At 35.3% G+C, this 20,122-nt stretch overlaps 1 protein-coding gene across 1 annotated transcript in view; it reads right to left on the reverse strand.

The window, feature by feature from the left end:
* Positions 1-20,122, reverse strand: part of LCA5L (lebercilin LCA5 like) — a 69,489-nt gene that overhangs the window by 17,577 nt on the left and 31,790 nt on the right. The window contains 5 exon segments of the mRNA XM_069074850.1: positions 7,031-7,093; positions 8,534-8,651; positions 8,855-8,967; positions 15,150-15,234; positions 16,311-16,448. Of these exon segments, the coding sequence (XP_068930951.1) occupies positions 7,031-7,093; positions 8,534-8,651; positions 8,855-8,967; positions 15,150-15,234; positions 16,311-16,448 (517 nt within the window).

A 20,122-nucleotide genomic window follows, 5' to 3' on the forward strand; every position in this document is an offset into this window, starting at 1 on the left:
GGGCTTTTTGCCACAGTAGGACTCTGCCACCAGACAGGGGAGTTTTCATCCCAAACGCTGGGGTTTTCTCAGCTGCCAGAGGTATTAGATGGGTGCCCTCTCTGAGGTCTCCACACTCTCTGGCAAGCTGGACACACACCCCAGGACCTCCACCCTAGACTGCAATCCAGATTCAAGCAGGTTAAAGCAAGAGCGATGACCCCTCAGACTGGTGCTTGGTTCCCCTGCACTCTGCAGGCCAGGAGTTGAAGCCGCCAAGTGGTGCTGGCAGGCTGTGCTGGCGTCTCAGCGGTTTCTCGCCCCGGGGGTAAAAGCCACACACTCCCACTTACTGGTCCCAAAGTCCAGACTGCACTGGTCTCTCACCTTGTCCTTCGCATCTATGTGTTGATAAATCTGGAAAGGCCACAGCTGCTGCTGATCTGGAGTCCCTCTGGCAGGCGGCTGGTCAGGCCAGCCCTGGGGCTAAAGCCGGGGAGGGGTGCTGGGCTCAGCTCCAGGAACTCTGCGCTGGCTGATTCCTGCCGGCCTGCCGGGCTGTTCTCAGCAGGAGGTTAGCTTCTCTGTGTCATTTTGTGGGTTCTGCAGCTCCAAAGTTTGTTTAGAGTCCCCTTTTTACATGGATTGGGGAGGGTGGAAGCCGGAGCCGTGGGAGGGTCGTGCTTCTACCAGAATGTAAGTTCTTTGAAGGCAGGGGCTGTCTTTTTTCCATCCTCAGCATTTATCATGGTGCATTAATTACTTGTCTTCCTCCCTATATCATTGTGAAGAGTAGAAAAGTCTTAGCTATTCAAGATATAGAAGAAATTATAGATGACGGTATTATCTGATTATATAAATATAAAGACTTTTCACAACCAAAAGCAATATATCTTGGGGAAAAAAGAAAATCACTCATGCCTAGTAACAGTGGGTGTCACCCACGACTGTTTTCTTTCCTTTTCTCTCTATATTCTCTCATTTGGTGATCTTATCAGTTCCCATGGGAATTATCTTCTCTATGCTGATGATTTCTAGATCTGGTCCTGTTTTCCCTCCTGATCTCCAATACCACATCAACAACTACCTAGTGGACATCTCAAAATGGATCATAGGTATCTCAAACTCAACATGTCCAAAATAGAACTTAGCATCTTTCTCCCCAAAACCTACACCTTCTGAAATTCCCTATTTCTATCAAGGTCACCACAATCCTACTAGTGAACCAGTTTTGCAAGCCTGGTGTCATCCTCAATTCCTCTCTCTTGCTTACCACACATCCAAATCTATTGAAAAATTTTGTAATTTCTTTCTTCTTTCATATTTTTCTTTTCTCTTCCTTTTTTTCTCCTTCTTTCCTCCTTTCTTCTTTCCTTCCTTCCTTCTCTCTCTCTCCTCTCTCTTTCTCTCACTATCTTTCACCTCTTTGCTAATATTTCATTCAATATTTTTGTATCAATGTTTATTAGGGATATTGTCTGCAGTTTTTTTTCTCTGCTTTGTCTCCTCTTAGATTAGGTTGCAAGATCATATTTGACAGTAAAAATTTGGAAAGAATTAGGTGTTCTTTAAATGTTTGATAGAATTCACTTGTAAGTCCAAGTAGTACTAGAGATTCTGCTTTTTTTTTTTTTCCTTTTGGGAGTTCATTTATGGTTTAATCATATTTTAAAAATATTTTTAATCTGGACACTTTACATATTTGTATTAATTAATTTTATTTAAATTATCAGTTTTGTTGCCATGTTACCAGACAAAATAGTTTCTGATAGTTTTCTTTATTTCATCTTCAATACCTGTGAATTTTTTAATATAAAGAATTATGTTTTCCTTTTTCTTTTTAAAAAAATCAGCCTTTTCTATTTTATTTGTTTTAATCTCCCAGTTTTATTTATCAGTGTACTTGGTTTTTTGGCTTCTAATTTTGTTGATGTCTCCTTTGTTTGGTATTTAGGTTTTTTTTTTTTGCCTTTTTTTAGTTGTTTTAGTTGTTGGTCAATTTATTGATTTATTCTTTCTCTGTTTTGTGCATGAAAACATTCTAAATGTTATAAATTTAACATTTTAAATTATTAAATTAAATAAAATTAAAAAATTAAATTAAACATTTAATTATAGAATTAACATTCTCTCTCTCTCTCTTTTTTTAAAGCAATCAGGGTTAAGTAACTTGCTCAAGGTTACACGGCCAGTTATTTCTGGGTGTAGTGCTGAGTATCTGAGCCCAGATTTGATCCAGGTCATCCTGACACTGGAGTCGGTGCTTTTACTCACTGAGCCACCTGGCCGCCCCTAAGAATTAACATTCTAAACATTCTAAATAATATAAGTTTTCTCTTAAAACTGCTTTAGCTGCATATCATGAATTTTGGTATATTCTCATTGTTTTAATTTTATTTGTGAAATTTTATATTTTTTATTGTTTTTTAACCCACCAATTCTTGATAATTAAATTATTTAGTGTCCAATTAATTTAAAATTTTCAAAGATCTTTTACTGAGCATAATTTTTATTGTATCATGGTCAGTAAAAGCAATACATTTTGAATGAATTCTTTTCTGCATTTACGAAGCTTTAATACATGCATTAATACATGGCTTCTTAAATTTTTTCTGTGGGTCATGGGCGCTCCTTTGGCAGTCTAGTGAAACCCACGAACTCCTTAGAATAATATTTTTAAGTACATAAAATAAAAATAAAATCTAAAAACACATGGGATTACAGAAGAAATTAATTATACTGAAATGCAATCATCAAAATATTTAAAAAATAAAGTTCCTGGATCCCAGGTCAAGAACTCCTGCCATGTCCTAATACATGATAAATTTTTGTAAAGTTGCCATGCACAGCCAGGGCAAATGTAAACTCCTTTTTGTTCTTATTCAGTAAATGACAATGATCTATCATCACTAATTTTTCTAAAGTTCCATTTGGGCACTTTTTTATGTTTTTGTTATATTTGTCTAGGACTAAAAGGGGTTACATTGAGATCCCTCATTATTATTGTTTTACTTTCTATTTCTCCCTGAGTTTGATTAGCCACCATTTTATGACTTGCCTCCATTATGATATTTTCATTTCTAGCTCAATTCACTCTCTGGAATTTTCTACCTCTTTGCCAAGCAGCCCTGGAAGTAGCTTTGCCCAGAGATCCCTCTCTCCTGACTTGTTGAATCTTTATCTCAGACCACCATTTCATGTGAACTTCCAAACATATTAATTTCATTCCTGGCTCAATTCACTGTCTGGACATCTCTGATACCATTTCCTAAAATTTCCCTTGTCCCCTCCTGATGCTTTCCAGTTCCCCTTATGTATTGTTTTTCTCTATTTGAATGCAAGGGAGAAGGAGAGGGAGGGAGGGAGAGTATTGTCTTATTTGCTTATATTAAATGCTCAGTCTTTAGCACAATACCTCCCACACAGTAAGTGCAGAATCAATGATCTGTTTATCTTGTATGCCTTCAGACGCTATGCTGTTTAGTACATATATATATGTATATATATTATCTATGGAGACTTTAAACAATGTATTTTCCCTGCTTATCTCTTTTTACTGAGTTTATTTTTTTTAAACTATAGCCTTGTTTAAAATCATTTGAAAAGATAGCTACCTTTGTTTTTTTGAGTTCCTGTAAAGTACAATATATTATACTTTTTAGCCCCTCATTTTAACTAAGTGAATTTATGCAAAGTGAATCTTTATGTTTCAAGTATGTCATCTGTAAACAACAAATTGCTTTAGAATCTTTATGTTTCAAAGATATTATTTTCAAACAAATTATGCTTTCTAATCAATTTGGCTCTTCTATTTTATGGCTAAATTCATCCCATTCATGTTCAGGGTTATGATTATTAACTGTGTACTTCCCTCCATCCTGTCCTCTTGCACATTTCTTTTTCTTTTCTTCTGCCCCCATCTTTATAAAGAAGCAGCAGGCAGTGAAAGAGGAATTTGCTTATCACTTGTACTTTATAAATTGAAGCAAACTATTTCCAGTCTGTTGACTTTATTCTCCTCCTTTTCTCCTTCCCCAAACAAAGGTATTTACTTTTTTCTTTTAATTTTTCAAAGGTTCTTATTTGCTTACGTATATACTCCCTCACCTTTCCTGAATGATACAATATGGCATTAAGACCTGTCAAACATATTTTAAAAGAGTAAGATCTATAGATAAATGGTCAAAAGATATGAACAGATAGATCTTAAAAAGAGCATAAATGATTGCTAAACATAATAAATGTTTAAACTTTCTAATAAACAGAGTAATATTAACTAAAACAACAAAATATGGTTTTACATGATACAATTCAATGCAGAGAGGGCTATGGAGGAAGAGCATGTTTTTATACTGTTGGTGGACCTGTGAATTAGGGTGCTTTTGAAAAGTAATATAGCTTCAGTAATTTCAGTGATCTGTGATTTGACTCCTTCCACAATGAAGAGTGTAAATCATTTGATACAAAGTCTTTAAGAGTTGTAGTGTATGAAAAATTCCCCAACAATCTGATGATATACCTCTGTAAAGTGAGGTAGACTGGTTCTTTGACAAAAGATGTAGTCTGTGATTAAACCCATCCCTAAAGCCTTTGATAGACCTCTCAAAAGGAGCATTCTGTTTGCACTGACATTAAGAATCCAGGGTGACTCCTATTTCCATAGTGCAGGCGGGGAACCTGCAGCCCTGAGGCCATATGTGGCCTTCTAGATTCTTAAGTGTGGTCTTTTGGCTGAATCCATATTTTATAGAACAAATTACTAACATTTGTGTTCTAGTAGTTGAAGCAACTTCTTTCCAGTCTGTTGCTTCTTTTCTCTTCCTTTTCCCCTTTCCCAAACAAAGGTGTTTACTCTTTTATTTTAATTCTTCGGAGGTGTTTATGAAATGATTTGTTCTATAAAATTTGCATTCAATCAAAAGGCTGAACTTCAGGATCTAGAAGCCCACATGTGGCCTCAAGGCTGTGGGTTCCCCATTGCTGCCACACACTTAGTCATTTTACAATATGTAGCATTTCACAGTAGCTCCAAAATTATTCCTATCGTTTGTCCAGTGATCCCACTGTTAGGACAATACCCCAAAGAAGCTACTGATATGCCAAGAAATTACTATCTCTAAAAAAGTATGTCTCTAGCACCATTAATCACAAAATATGAAAAGAACAAGGTATTTAATGATTAGGGAATGGCAGTATAAATTATGATATGTGAAAGTAATGAAATATCCCATCATCAAAATTACAAATATTAAGACTGAATAAGGGAAGACTTTTATGAAGTAATATTACTTTTCTGCAATCAAAATAACTGTGTACATGTGGACCACAACTATGTAATTAATTAAAATAATAACAATAACAATGACAGCAAAGAAATATAGATGAATACAAAGAAAAAAGTTCATGGGGCAGCTAGGTGGCGCAGTGAGTAAAGCACTGGCCCTGGAGTCAGGAGGACCTGAGTTCAGATTTGGCCTCAGACACTTAACACACACACACACACACACACAAACTAGCCGTGTGACCTTGGGCAAGTTACTTCAACCCCAAATGCCCTCCAAAAAGCAAAAAAAAAAAAAAGTTCAGGAGGAGACATGGAAAAAGGCAGGATGTTTTTTGCTAGCTTGTTAAATTTAAAAATAGTTTAAAACAAATTATAATGGAAGTTTATGGTTTCAAATGTAATATTTTAAAATTTTTTGTGTATTTCAATGTTTATTTTTGTTGATGATCTAAACTGATAGTAAACAAAAAAGAGAATTTTAAATCTTGTTTTATTTTATTTTATTTTTTAAAGCAATTGGGGTTAAGTAACTTGCTCAAGGTTACACGGCCAGTTATATTTTGTGTGGGTGCTAAGTATCTGAGGCTGGAACTGATCCCGGGTTTCCCGACTCTGGGGCCAGCACTGTTACTCACCGCTCCACCTGACCACCCCAATCTCATTTTATTTTAAAGAATCTTTCCTTTGGGGTGGCCAGGTAGCACAGCAAGTGGGAGCACCGGCTCCAGTGTTGGGATGACCTGGGGATCGAATCCCAGGCTCAGACACTTAGCACCCACCCAGAAACACCTGGCCATGTAACCTTGAGCAAGTTACTTAACCCCAATTGCTTAGGGGCAGCCAGCTGGCTCAGAGAGTAAGAGCACTGGCTCCAGTGTCCGGATAACCTGGGGATCAAATCTGGACTCAGATACTTAGCACCACACCCAGAAATAACTGGCCGAGTAACTCTGAGCAAGTTACTTAACCCTGATTGCTTTAAAAAAAAAAAAAAAAGAATCTTTCCTCCAAAATGTCTTAAACTAAACATTATTATTCTTCCTGCTAAGTATTTCATATATTACTGAGGCTTGCTGTTATTCTTTGCTTTCTACAAGCTATACATAAAACTTTTATAAGTATACACACACACACACACACACACACATATATATATATATATATAACTTTTATAAATCTCTTGCATTGCCTTCCTTAACATGAGATTTATAAAAGTTGTAAAAGTCCCTGTTGAATAAAAATATCAATAATCTACCAATACCTAAAACAACAAGCCCAGTTTAACTTGAAGTAAAAAATAAGTATCTTTTTACAATAATTTTGACAAGACATAATATAATCTTTTTTTCTATAAGACAAGAATAATTACTATCCCTAAAAATGAAATTTGTGTTTCAGTCTACTTTTAATTCATTTATATTTTTTATTCTGCTGAATCCTTTCAAACATGGTATTTTTACTGATAACTTTTTATAGTATAATCATTTAATTTTGCTTCAGTAGCTTGTGATCTAAACTAAGAAACCTCCTTTTAAATTATTTAAACATAATCCAAATTTTAAAAATGGCCAAAATTACAGTAATAGGGTCTTGGATTTTGATCATATTTTCATGACATTGTCCACAAATTCCTAATGAATAATTTAGCATTACCACAAGGTTCAACTTTTCATTTACTTGCACCTGCCTCTTGCCCAATCATAATGCAGACTACAGTAATTTTAGTCTGGCTAATAATTTTATTCATTAACAAACTACTTGTGATACCTTGTATATCTGGAACATTCTGAGTGGTGCCACCTGCTTCCATTTTCCAACTATACATTTCACCTTCGGTACAGATAGAAAATAAGTAAATTTTAAAGGAAAGCTAAATTAACATAGTATTTACTCTATCAATCAATCAAAAAGCATTGATTAAGTGCCTCCTTTGTGCTAGGCACTGTACTAGGGATATTAAGACAAAAATAAAACAGTGCTTTCACTCAGAATGTTACATTTTAATGGAGACTCTCTCTCTCTCTCTCTCACACACACACACACACATACACACATACTGAATACATGATAGTTTTAGGAAAGTAGTATCTAATATCCGTGATGATGAAAATAGGCTTTAACCAATTATTAATTGAGATTAAGTCTTTCCTTTTCTATTTCTTCATTAAGAAATAAACTCCCAGGGGCGGCTAGGTGGCACAGTGAATAGAGCACTGACCCTGGAGTCAGGAGGAACTGAATTCAAATCCGGCCTTAGACACTTAACACAAAAACTAGCAGTGTGACCTTGGGAAAGTCACTTAACTCCTCCCCCTCCAAAAAGCAAAAAAAAGAAAGAAACTCCCGCAGTTTATTCAACCAGTCTCTGAAGGACATTGCTGATAGATTGAGATTGCCCAAATCCTCTGGTACATGCCTTTCAATCTTGGGTGAGACTCCACCCAACTGGGAGACCTTACAAACAGAATATAGTCCAAGTGAGATCTTGCCCTTAGGAAATAAGCTCTTGTCTTTGGGATCTTGCATTAGAATTTAGGGTGATCCAGCTTTTGAAAGGGAAAACCAGCCAGCAAGGTGTATTTTTATTCCTATGTCAATTATTTTAGAAATCTATTTTTAAAAATTATGTTTGTAAAATTCTCTAATGAGCATTGAAGACTATGGGCATATGTAGCAGCAAGCACCCCAGGTGTCCTCAGGGTGTCTGCCTACACAGGTTCTTAGATCTGCTTTGTTAAAGGAAAGCAACTCAAAATGGGTTAACAAGCTTACTTTAATCAGTCAAATATGTATCGTTTACCTAGTTCAGGGGAAAGAGGTCAGCACCCCGAACTTCAGAATATACAGACAGAATTATCAAGACAGAAACAGATCAAGTAGACAGATTTCCAAACTGTCCAACCATTACATCCATACCAAACAACATCTGGGTTTCAAAGCCGGAGAGCCCTGGACAACGGCTTCCCAGAGTTTCAACTGATCAAATCACAGAATATTTCTCAAAGTGAGCCCCAAAACAAAACTACACATCCGGGCTTGTATAGCCTTCTCCTGGCTCAGAGAATGTAACAACCTTATTGACTCACTGGCCAATCAAAAAGTATCTACTGAAAAACAAGCCTCCCACCCCAGGCTTCAGGTGCACTTTAGCCTAGGGGCAGGGAAGATCTTTAAAATTTACATTCCCATTACAGCATAGGATCAATTTCTATAAAGAGAACCACTGATTTCTCCAATTTGTACAAGAAAAAAGGAAACTTTAAGACATACCTTTATACATTTTTTCAAGATCTTCTTCATCTGGTAATTTATTGATATCATAGATTACTTCACGATTGACATCAATTGGTTTTTCCTTTTCAGCATCATTTCCTGTGGGTTTTTCCTCCTATAATTAACATTAGATTTAGAATAATTGCAAAAGATGAATTTCTCTTCAGGTAATTAAAAATTTTTCACACTAATGAATAGAATTATTTCTTGCAATTAAAAATGATTTATATAAAAAGATAAACCTAGCATTAGAATCTGAAACTTGGGGGGAAATTAACAAAACAACTTAGAATACTTGAGATTTCAAATTTGTTGTACCTTAGTTGGCAGAGATATACTATCTTCTGTATTTTGCTTCAGTTGATGAGCAACTAGATATGGAAATAGGTGGTTTTTCTTTTCTGTTTGTATGGATTTGGTTGGTGGAGAAACTACAAGAAGATTAAAAATGGGGAAATATTGTAATCTATTGGTTTTGGAAACAAAAATCTTAGCCACAAATTAAAACTAAAATATGCTGTAACTCTGGTTTCTAGTCAACTCTAGCTCATTTTGCATGAGACTCTCTTAGCTGGTAGAGAGAATGCCAACATGACACTGCATGAATATATGAGGGGTGGAATGGTGTAAGAGCTTTGGAAAGGACTTTTTTTTTCTTTAAGAATCATGTGGTGCTAGATTATCTATGGGGAGAGACTCATAGAGTGAAAGACTTAGAAAGTGACAGACACGTTAGCTAAATTACAGGTACCTCAACAAGGGTCTCTCAATGTAGCTGAGAACTCATTTCACTCTCATCCAAAGAGCTCACTTACTTATGTATATTTTCTCGTATATTTTAATCTGCATTATTTATCTGGTTTATGTTTGCTACATGCTTGGATAAGTAGGTTATTCTCTATTCCCTATTTGTATGATCAGATATGAAGGAAATAAAGTATGTGTAAACTTGGAGCATCCTGCCCCCATTTTAAGGGGTAAATGGACCCTGTGGTTATAAAATATAAGGATACTGACTATTGGCCAAATGTTAAACATTGGCTATTGTCTAAAGACCAAATTGAGGGAATAAATCTAGTAATCCAGGAGCTGGAAAAACAGGATAATTAAAAAGGAATATTTCTTGTGTAATACTCCTCTATTTTGCCCAATGAAGAAAGCAAATTTAAGGATGGTTGACCTCTTTAATGCTTTGTACAGGATTTTCTCATCTTTTTGTCTTTACATATTTTGGGGATCTGGGCAGTCAAAGGTACCTTCTGGGACTCCTTTAGAGAAGAAGGTTAAAAATTGACTAATATGGTTTGGGATTAATATACAATACTTTAAGAGATGGATATCTATTAGCCTGTAGACGTTACAGAAAGTAGCCGGTGTTTTTCTGGGTTTTGAGTGAACTAGGCACTATCTATATGCAATTCAAGAATGTAATTATTTTCTTAATTTCTAATGACTGATTTTTACACCAAGCAAGCTTAAACTCAAGAAGAAGGGGGAAAAAGAAAGAAAAGATGCTGAATGATGTTTTTTAAAGCTTAGTAAACTTTTTATTATTATTTTTTTTACTTTCAGATTATACATTAGTCAGGTTATAAAGATGGATTGTACCAGCTGGAATGAAAAATGGTAAAGAGGACATAAAACCAAATAAGAGAAGGAAAAAGATCAGGTATTTTGCTTCCACCTGGATATAAACTCAGTTCTTTCTAGTTCTTTCTCTGGATGCACATATTTCTCTCCATCATGAGTCTTTTGGGATTGACTTATATCACTGCATTGCTGAGAGGAGTCCAGTCTATCAAAGTTGGTCATCACACATACGTTGTGTCTGTAATTGTGTACAAATTTCTCCTGGTTCTACTCTTCTCACTCAGCATCAGTTTGTATAAGCCTCTCCAGGTAAATATGAAGACCGTCTGCTCCTCGTTTCTTATAGCATAATAGTATTCCATAACATGCATATACCACAACTTGTTCAGCCATTCCCCAATTGATGGGCACCCCCTTAATTTCCAGTTCTTTGCCACCACAAAAAGAGCTGCTATAAACATTTTTGTACATATGGGTCTTTCTCCCACTTCTATGATCTCTTTGGGATATAACCCTAGGAGTGGTATTGCTTAAACTTTTTATTGTTAACTGTTATTGAAGCAACATGATAGAAGCAGTAACTGTATCTGCCCTATGCTATGATTAGTGAAACTTGCTACTGAGATAAAATATTTTAGGAGTATAATTTGATATTGTTCTGAGTTTTGAATACAGGTATAATTGTCTGAATTGTCATTAAGCCTGTAAACCCAGTCCATCATTGAAGAAAAATACCATGGGCTGCCCAAAAGAAGTGTGATCTGAGATTTGCTAGAGGTCTATGCCTGGGAAAATTGAGGGAGTGAAGGCAGGGTCCTCTTGACTCAGTTTCCCTATTACTATTTTCTTTCTGAACAAGAAATTTTCCTACCTGATTAATTCTGAGTCTGGTCATTATACTCTGTGAATGTTATATAACTTTGCTATATAATTGGCTATTAATTATGAATTTTACCTGGAATCAAATAGAGCTAAGGGAGTTTTCCCCCTGTTACGGTTTATGGCAGGTTAGTCTGTGTCCTTGAAGGGACAGTCTTGATATTGTCATAACTGTGTTCCTCCTTTTTCCTTTCATAGCAAAATTCTAAAATTAGGGCAAATGAATTGTAGATTTTGTCTTTACAATAAAAAATCTATTAATTAATAGATAAATGTTAAAATATTTCACTGAATTAGTATAATAGGATGCAAAGATGAAAGATTTTATTTTTTTAAATCTCAATTTGTGGTCAACTCCATATTCTAAGTAACTAGGGAAATGTATTCTTAGGCTTGCCATCCCCTTGCTAATAGTTATATATTTATGCATAAAATTAGGTCCTTAAAGTATATTATTCTTTTAGGATTATATGAGGATAACATATATTCCTAAAAGTGGAGGCTAAGATAAAGATGTTAAAGTTTATTAATTTAATGGAGTAGTAAATTTTGGGAAAATAACTAGATTGTTTTCTCTAAGAACTAGAAAATACATATTTTTCCAAATGTTTTTAATGGGATATACAGGTCTTGAGTATATTTTAATAATGAGTTCTTAAAATTGAATTAAAATTTTACATATAAAATTGCATTAATAACTGCAAAGAAAAATTTAAATCATTTCTGTCCCTCCCCCATTTTGAAGTCTCTGACTGTCTGATATTATTAAGAGACAGAAGGGCTCATTTTAGAAGTCAGGCCTTCATGGATCCTTAAAAAATTTTTTAAAAAGATTCTTCCTTTTATCTTGTTGATGGCATTGTATCTATTGATATGGGGTTTGGGTTGGGCTAGAAAGAGCAAGTGGTATCTAAAAACTGAAATTCTCTGAAATTTCAGGTGAACTATGGGTTTTAAATTTGATGGTCTTCTTCTAGCTCTGTTATTAAGAGGATTAGCTCCATAAGGTCTGAACTGGTTTTCACCATATGAACTGGAAGGCCAATAGAATTAGATTTGGTGGGGTTTTACTAAATTATACTAAGTCTTATCACTAGTAGACTTTATCAACATTACCTAGAGAATTTCCACAAGTGACCTGGAACCTGGTGATCATTAAGGAAATACTTGGACAAACCTGCCCTGATCCATCCACAGATGCTTAAGAAACACATAGGAAATGTATTATGGACCCATTACCTGTTCCAAAAGCTGCACATCATTTCTGCTTGAAGAAGGAATGTTTCTCTCCTCTAAAGCTCTTGTACCAACTTCTCCCCCAAAACAGTCACACATTTTTTTTACTAATTAGGCAAGTGTCATGTAAAATGCCCCTGACTTGGCTAAAAAACTGGGTTACAGTATAATTTGGAAGTACAATGAAACAAAATACATCTTTCAGAACCATTCTAATTACTTACAACATTTTCTCTCTTTCCTTTACCCTTTACAGTCATCTTGCTTTGCATATTTCTTGGTCACATGATTTACATGGTGTGAATGGTACAAAGCAAGTAAAATGTGAAGAAAATGGGAAACATAAGCCTTGAGGATACAGTAGACAAATACAGGGATATAGTAAAGATGTAGCAGGCAATATTGTTCCTGCTTATGGTGAATACTTATTAAATATTTGACTATTAAACAAGAGATCACAGCCCTATATCTTCTGTGATGAAGGGTATCTCTAGCAAGTCTAGATTTCAAATTAGTTGAAACATTATCTTCTACTATACTTAAATAACTTCTTTCTTGACAGAATCATCTTGATTTGCTATTACTTTGAGTTATAACTTATAGCTTAGCAAAAGTTCAGTGAAGGAAATTTGAGATTTCTTTCTCTGAAACTCAAATGATTACTTACCTCATTATGCCAAAATATGGGTGAAAGATAGTTAATGTGCCCCATTTGTGCAGAGAAACATTTAGGTATTAAGCATGGTATTTAGGTTTCTAAATCTGCTTAGAAGTCATATTTAACCCATAATGTACTTAGAATACTTATAGTAATCAACATGTATAAAAATGTTCCCATGGAAAAATGTATTTAAAGTTTCAACTTGGAATACCAGACAACCACAATTCCCCTACTCTCCCTCCCCCCAGGGATCAGACATTCTTCCTCATTAACCCTGGCCCACTTCATTCATCTACAATTACTCCTTTACCTTTAAGTCTTAATAGAGGTTCTAATTATATGATGCAAGAGCTCTAGCAAGTCATAAGGGATAAAGAGGTGGGGACTGGAACTTAGATGGCTGGGGAGGGGCTGTTAGAAGCTGAAGCAGGGGCTGAGGTACAGAAATAGGGAGGACAAAGTTTGTGGTAAAAACAGGGCTATGGGAATTAGGAGTGAAATGAATTGTGAATGTAAGGACCAGGACTGAAGGCTACAGAGCAAGGCTAGTTGGTGGAAATTCTAAGGTAAATTAGGGCAAGACAAATCCCCGTGCCAGGCACTGGGGGTACTTTAGACTTTAAGGATACAGGCTAACAATGAGAGAGCCAAGGCTTCTTGACAATAATTGCTTTTTTCTTTGTTAAGATATTTTATTAAAAATTTAACATTCTACATCAATACAACCAACTAGACTTGTCTATGAGAGTAAGATGTTATGTTCATTTAACCTGATTAACTAAATTCCCTTCCATACTGTAACCCTCCATTCTTACATAGGTGGGGGAGAATGATGGGATAAGCACAGTAATTTCTTTGTGTTTATTGTGTTTCTTCCTTTCCCTAGAATTGTTACCATGGAGATACTACCAGAAATGCCCAGAATCCCCCAAGTTCCTTTGTTGTTGTTTTTACTTTGAAGGAACTGCCAGGAAGAGGAGCTCCAGGCATCCATATTGGCTGGTGCTTGCTAGGACATTCTAGCAAACAGGAACTCAGGGCACTGGAAAAGAGGAGACCAGGACTGGGGCTGAGATGCTACTGACTGAAAGATCAGGTTGTCACTCCATGGAGGCACCAGTGAGAACAAGAGGAACCACTAAATCAGGATTAGGGAGACACTTAAGCTTCATACTATACTACTGTTCTTTCCTTTCTTAGTCACTGGAGAAGGGAAGCTGATCTCTTCACATGTCCAGACATTTTACTTCTCATTTTCATTCTGAACCAGGGAGAAGAGGGAAGCCTTTTAACAGTAGTCAAAGCAGTTTGGCATTTGGAAGCTTTACTTATTAATATCTTCTTTTTGTCTATGTGCAATTTGAAGTTGTTACTTAAGCAAACAAACAACTAATATGATTATGAATGCTTAGAGTAGGCCTGACAGAGGGGAAGCCAAAATCTAACAAGGAGAGTTTTTTTCTAGGGTTAGGCTGGATTGTTGCTGAGCCAACAAGGGATTGTATAAATAGGCTATTGATATACTATTAATAATAACCATAAGCTTCCAAAGTACATTCCTACCTATTAATGTGTTCATATCATACTTTTGATTCCCCGGAGAAAGAGAGATTGATAAGGAAAATGAGACTGAAAGCCTCTGGTATAGGGTTTGGTGATAATCTTTGTCTGAGGGCACCTTGACACTTGCTAAGGCTGTTGTCAGTCTTGTTGGACATGAAGATTCCTTAAACACATTCATATCCTACAGGACCTCCTTTTTTATGGGCCCAACCCCTACTACAAGATGTGGCATATGCTATAGCCAACACATCAGTAAGAAATTTGGTTCCTTCTGACTTTTAAAGTGCTAAAAGATTGCAAAGACAGGGCATCCTCATGTCAGAATTGATTCCCAGCTACAAGTGAGAATTTGAATTTATCATTTAAAAGAAGGCAGTTTAAAAAAAAAATTACCTTTGAAAGATTCAATGGTCTTCTCATGGTTTCCTAAAATAAAAATAATTAATCAGTAAATTGTTTCTTTCTTCCTTCTCCAAAATAAGGATCTGAACGAGAATTTAGGCTAATGATTATTGTGTGACTAGAACTGACTGCCAAAGATTTTGACAATACCTGGACTGGAAACTGGGAGCAAATTGGAACACTTTTGCATTTTAAGGATGGATTGTATGAGATTTTTCAATTTAATGAAAACTACAATTGAATTTGTTTTCAAAATAAAAAAGGGAATTCATTCAGATTTACCTTTTGTTTGATCATCTTTGTCATATACATTTTTAAGGAACCGGTTAGTATATATATTTTTTATATCAAGTTCTCGATCTTTTTCCTAAGAAAAAAAGCAATATTATACTTTCTTTAATAATAGCTAACATTCTTATAGCTCTTACCATGTTCCAGGCACCGTTCAAAGTTCTTTACAATTTTAAATCTCCTTTGATCCTCACAATAACCCTGGAAGCTCGGTGCTACTATTATTCTCATTTTATAGAAGATGTCAAGACAAACTGAATTTAAATGATTTGCATAAAATCACACAGCTAGTAAGTATCTGAGACCAGATTTAAACTCAGGTCTTTCTGACTCTGTCCACTGTTCCATTAAGGACTTCCTTTTATCATCCACTATTGAGTGAATATAATGCTCCTCAGTGAAAGTATTAAAAATACTAGTTTGAAGTATTTTCTGGGGGAAAAAGCAAATCTCACCTGTTTTCTTTAAATTAGTGCCAAAGTAAAATTAGTTTATTAGTACATTATAGTTTATTATTAGAATTCCAAGCCAGGTATAGTGGTGCACACTGGTAGAACCTGCTTCTCAAGAGGCTGAAGTTTATGTATCACTTGAGTTTAGAAGTTTTGAGTTGTATTAGGGCTAATGGAGATTCAAGTGTTCATACAAAGTCTGATACCTAAATTTAGTGAGCTCAGAGAAATAGGGGGCCACCAGGCTTTCTAAGGAGGGGCAAATTGGCAGATTAAAGGTCCTATACCATTCAGTATTAGAAATGGACTCAGGAGTGGCAGATGTACTTCTTGCTTAGGTGAGATATGGAGACCCAGTCTCAGAAATAAAACAATTTTTAAAAATTCCACTTTAATATCACAAAGCCCATATACTAAAGCCAATGCTCTCTACTCAACATAGAACCTTTTAGAACACACAAAGCACATTTCTGTTGGCTTTTTGATTAACAAATGTTAAAGCTTAAGTTAGATCCTCTGCTTGTTGGTATTGCCAGTACACAAGCTTAAAAAATTTAAGAGGTGTATTCAGTACAAGTATCCAGATACTTAAATCATTTCAAGGAACTAATATGGTTCTATGAAAAGCTCTCAATACTATATATATATATATATATATATATATATATATATATATTAGAAAATATTTTTAAAGGAATACCTTGAGTTTTTGTTGAAGGCATTTTATTTCCATTTGAAGGTTCTTTGTAGCAGTTCTAGCAGTTATAGTCTTTCTGTTTTCAGCAGCTAATTGACGACTAAAGGCATTACTATTCAATCTCAGCTGTCTTTCTAAGATCTAAAGATAGAATATTTTTATTTAAAGCTTTAATTCACAGTTGGACCAACTATGAAATTGTCAATCTTCATTATGTCACATCTTTAAACATTTAAAAAATAATTTAAAAAACCTGGTCATTTCTCATCTGATAAATAGTCAAAAGAAGGGAACAGGCAGTTTTCAGATGAACTAATCTAAATTATCTATAATCATATGAAATGGAAACATTATTTAAACATAAAGGGTGATATTATAAGCAAATTAAGAGAACAAGGAATAGTTTACCTGTCAGATCTATGGGTAAGGGAAGAATTGAGATGGAGAGCAATACTAGATAGAAAATGAGTAATTTTGATTATATTAAATTAAAAAGACGTTGCACAAACAAAATCAATGCAATCAAGTTTAGAAGGAGAGCAGAAAACTGGGAAACAATTTTTACAGCAAGTGTCTCCGATAAAGACCTCATTTATATTATAAAGAACTGAGTCAAATTTATAAAAATACAAGTCATTCCTTAATTGATAAATAGTCAAAGGATATGAACAGGCAGTTTTCAAAATAATCAAAGCTATTCATTGTCATGTGAAAAAATGCTCTAAATCATGATTGATTTGAGAAATGCAAATGAAAACAACTCACAGTTACCACCTCACAACTGTCAGATTGAATAATATGACAGAAAAGGAAAATGATAAAAGTTGGAGGGAATGTGGGAAAACTGTGACACTAATGCATTGTTGGTGGAGTTGTGAACGGATCCAACCTTTATGGAGAGTAATTTGGAGCTATGCCCAAAGGGCTATAAAACTGTGACTTTAATAAAACAAAAACCTTTGAATTAGTAGTACTGCTACTAGGTATATATTCCAAAGAGATTTAAAAAAGAGAAAAGGACCTGCTTGTGCAAAAATATTTATGGCAGCTCTCTTTGTGATGGCAAGCAATTGGAAATTGAGGGGATGCCCATCAATTGGAAGATGACGAATAAGTTGTGGCATTTGATTGTAATAGAATACTATTTTGCTACAAGACATTACAAGTGGGTTGATTTCTGATAAACCTAGAAAGACTTAGATGAACTAATGCAAAGTGAAGTGAGCAGAGCCAGGAAAACATTATTAATAGTAACAGCAATATTAAGCACTGATCAACTCAGCAATACAATGATCCAAGACAATACCAGAGGACTCATGATGAAAAAATACTATCCACATCCAGTGAAAGAATAGATGGAATTTTAATGGAGATTGGAACATACTATTTTCACTTTATTTTTGTGTGTTTTTTTCTTTCTGTCTGTGTCTTCTTTCACAACATGACTAATATAGAAATGTGTTTTGCATGATTGAACATGTAAAACCTACATCAAATTGCTTACCATTTCAGGTAGAGGGAAGATGAGGAAGGAAGAAAAGTTGGAATTCAATATTTTATTTTTTGGAACTCAAGATTTTAAAAAATGCACATTAAAAATCATCTTTACATGTAATTGAGGGAAAATAAAATACTAAAAAAAATAAAATCATCACCAAGCATTATCTGTAATGGGGATAAGCTAAAACCTTCCCAATAATATCAGGGGTAAGCAAGGATGCCCATTGTCACCGTTATTATTCAATATTGTTCTAGAAATGCTACCTACAGCAATAAGAGAAGAAAAAGAAATAGAAGGAATCAGAATAGGCAATGAGGAAATAAAACTATCACTCTTTGAAGATGATATGATGGTATACTTGGAAAATCCTAAAGAATCAAGCTTTGGAGACAAAAACTCATTATTTGACAAAAACTTCTGGGAAAACTGGAAAAAAAATATGGCAGAAATTAGGTATAGACCAACAACTTACACCCTATACCAAGATAAAGTCGAAATGGCTGCATGATTTAGACTTATATATTTAAATAAAACCAGATGTAATACATTTAATTATTCTGGTCTCAGTTCTAAGTGAAATGTGTCTATCCTAATAAGATGCTCATAATGCCAGAGTTTATTCTACTTTTTGATATTAAGACAAAGTGTTAAAAATGCATGGATCAGGTAATTTGTTAATTGTGTGATATTAAAATAAGTTACCTCAATTTGCCAATCTGTAATGTGGATAAAGATGGTACCTAACACTAATTTGATAATTCATTGTGTTAGGAATATTGGTAAAGAGGTAAATTCTTTTAAAATCTGGATTCTTTTAGGTTATTGATTCAATTATCATGGATTCAGTTGTTGCGAGAATGATGTAAATTATTGGAAACTTCATTTAGAATTGCAATAATGATAATGTTTTTACTGTAATTTTGATATAGCAGAAATCTCTTTAAGATTTGAAATCCAGAGCAGGGAGGGCAGAGCCAAGATGGTGGACTAGAAACAGGACTTCTGTGCAATTTCTGGCTTCCACCTCCCCCAATACATGTAAAAAATGACTCTAAATAAATTTTAGAGCTACAGAACCCACAAAGTGACACAGAGAAACAAATTTCCCATTGAAGGAAGTCAGGCAGGCCAGCAGGAAGGGTCCATCACAGCACGCTGGGAGCCAAGGGCAGTCTTGCCTGAGCCACAGTTTTAGCCCCAGGGTGGCCCCTACAAGTGGCAGCTAGAGTAGACTTCACGACAGTAAATCACCAGCAGCTGTAGTGGTTCCCAGACTTCTCAATCCATAAATTCCAAAGACAAAGTAAAAGGTCAGTGTGGAACTTGGTTGGTCCAGGGGAGGATAGAAGAGTGCGGTCCGGCTGCTACCTCCAGAGCAGGAAGCAGAGGAGGTACAGAGGCTGTAGCCACTGCCATGTAGCTGCTTCCAGAGCTCCTGGCTTGCAGATTGTAGGGGAACCAAGTGACCATTCAGAGGGTAATAGCTCTTGCTTTTACCTGCTTGAATTCAGATTGTGGTCTTCAGTGGTGGTTCTGGGGTGTGTGACCAGTGAACTAGAGTGTGTGGGGGCTGTAGAGAGGGCACCCATCTAATAGTTCTGTCAGATGAAAAAACCCCAGTGATTTGGGACATAGCTCTCTCCATTCTGGAAGCAGAGTCCTATTGTGGCAATGAGTTCAGAAGTCAAGTAATTGGCTACCAAAATGAGCAAGCAGAGGAAACACAAACAGATCATAGAATCCTTTTTTGGGGACATAAAAGATCAAGGCATGGAGCAGGAGGAAGACATTGAAGTAAGAACCCCTGCATCAAAAGCCTCCAAGGAAAATATGAATATGTTACAGGCCATGGAGGAGCTCAAAAATGATTTTGAAAATCAACTAAGAGAAGTGGAGGAAAAATTGGGAAGAGAAATGAGAATGATGCAAGAAAACCATGAAAAGTGAGTCAACATCCTGCTAAAGGAGACCCAAAAATACACTGAAGAAAATAACACATTAAAAAATAAGAGTAATTCAAATGGCAAAAGAGGCCCAAAAAGCCAACAAGGAGAAAAATTTGCCAGATGGAAAAGGAACTTCAAAAACTCACTGAAGAGATTAACTCCTTCAAAATTAGATTGGAGCAATTGGAAGGTAATACTTTATGAGAAATCAAGAGACTATAAAACAAATGAAAAAATAGAAGGCAATGTGAAATATCTCATTGGAAAAATCACCTACATGGAAAATAGATGCAGGAGAGATACTTTAAAAATTATTGGTCTACCTGAAAGCCATGATCAAAAAAAGAGCCTAGATATCATCTTTCAAA

Source organism: Petaurus breviceps, unplaced genomic scaffold, assembly GCF_028583685.1.
Source record: "Petaurus breviceps papuanus isolate PSGF00001 unplaced genomic scaffold, PetGlider_PUasm1.0 90897, whole genome shotgun sequence".
Taxonomy (NCBI): Eukaryota; Metazoa; Chordata; class Mammalia; order Diprotodontia; family Petauridae; genus Petaurus; species Petaurus breviceps.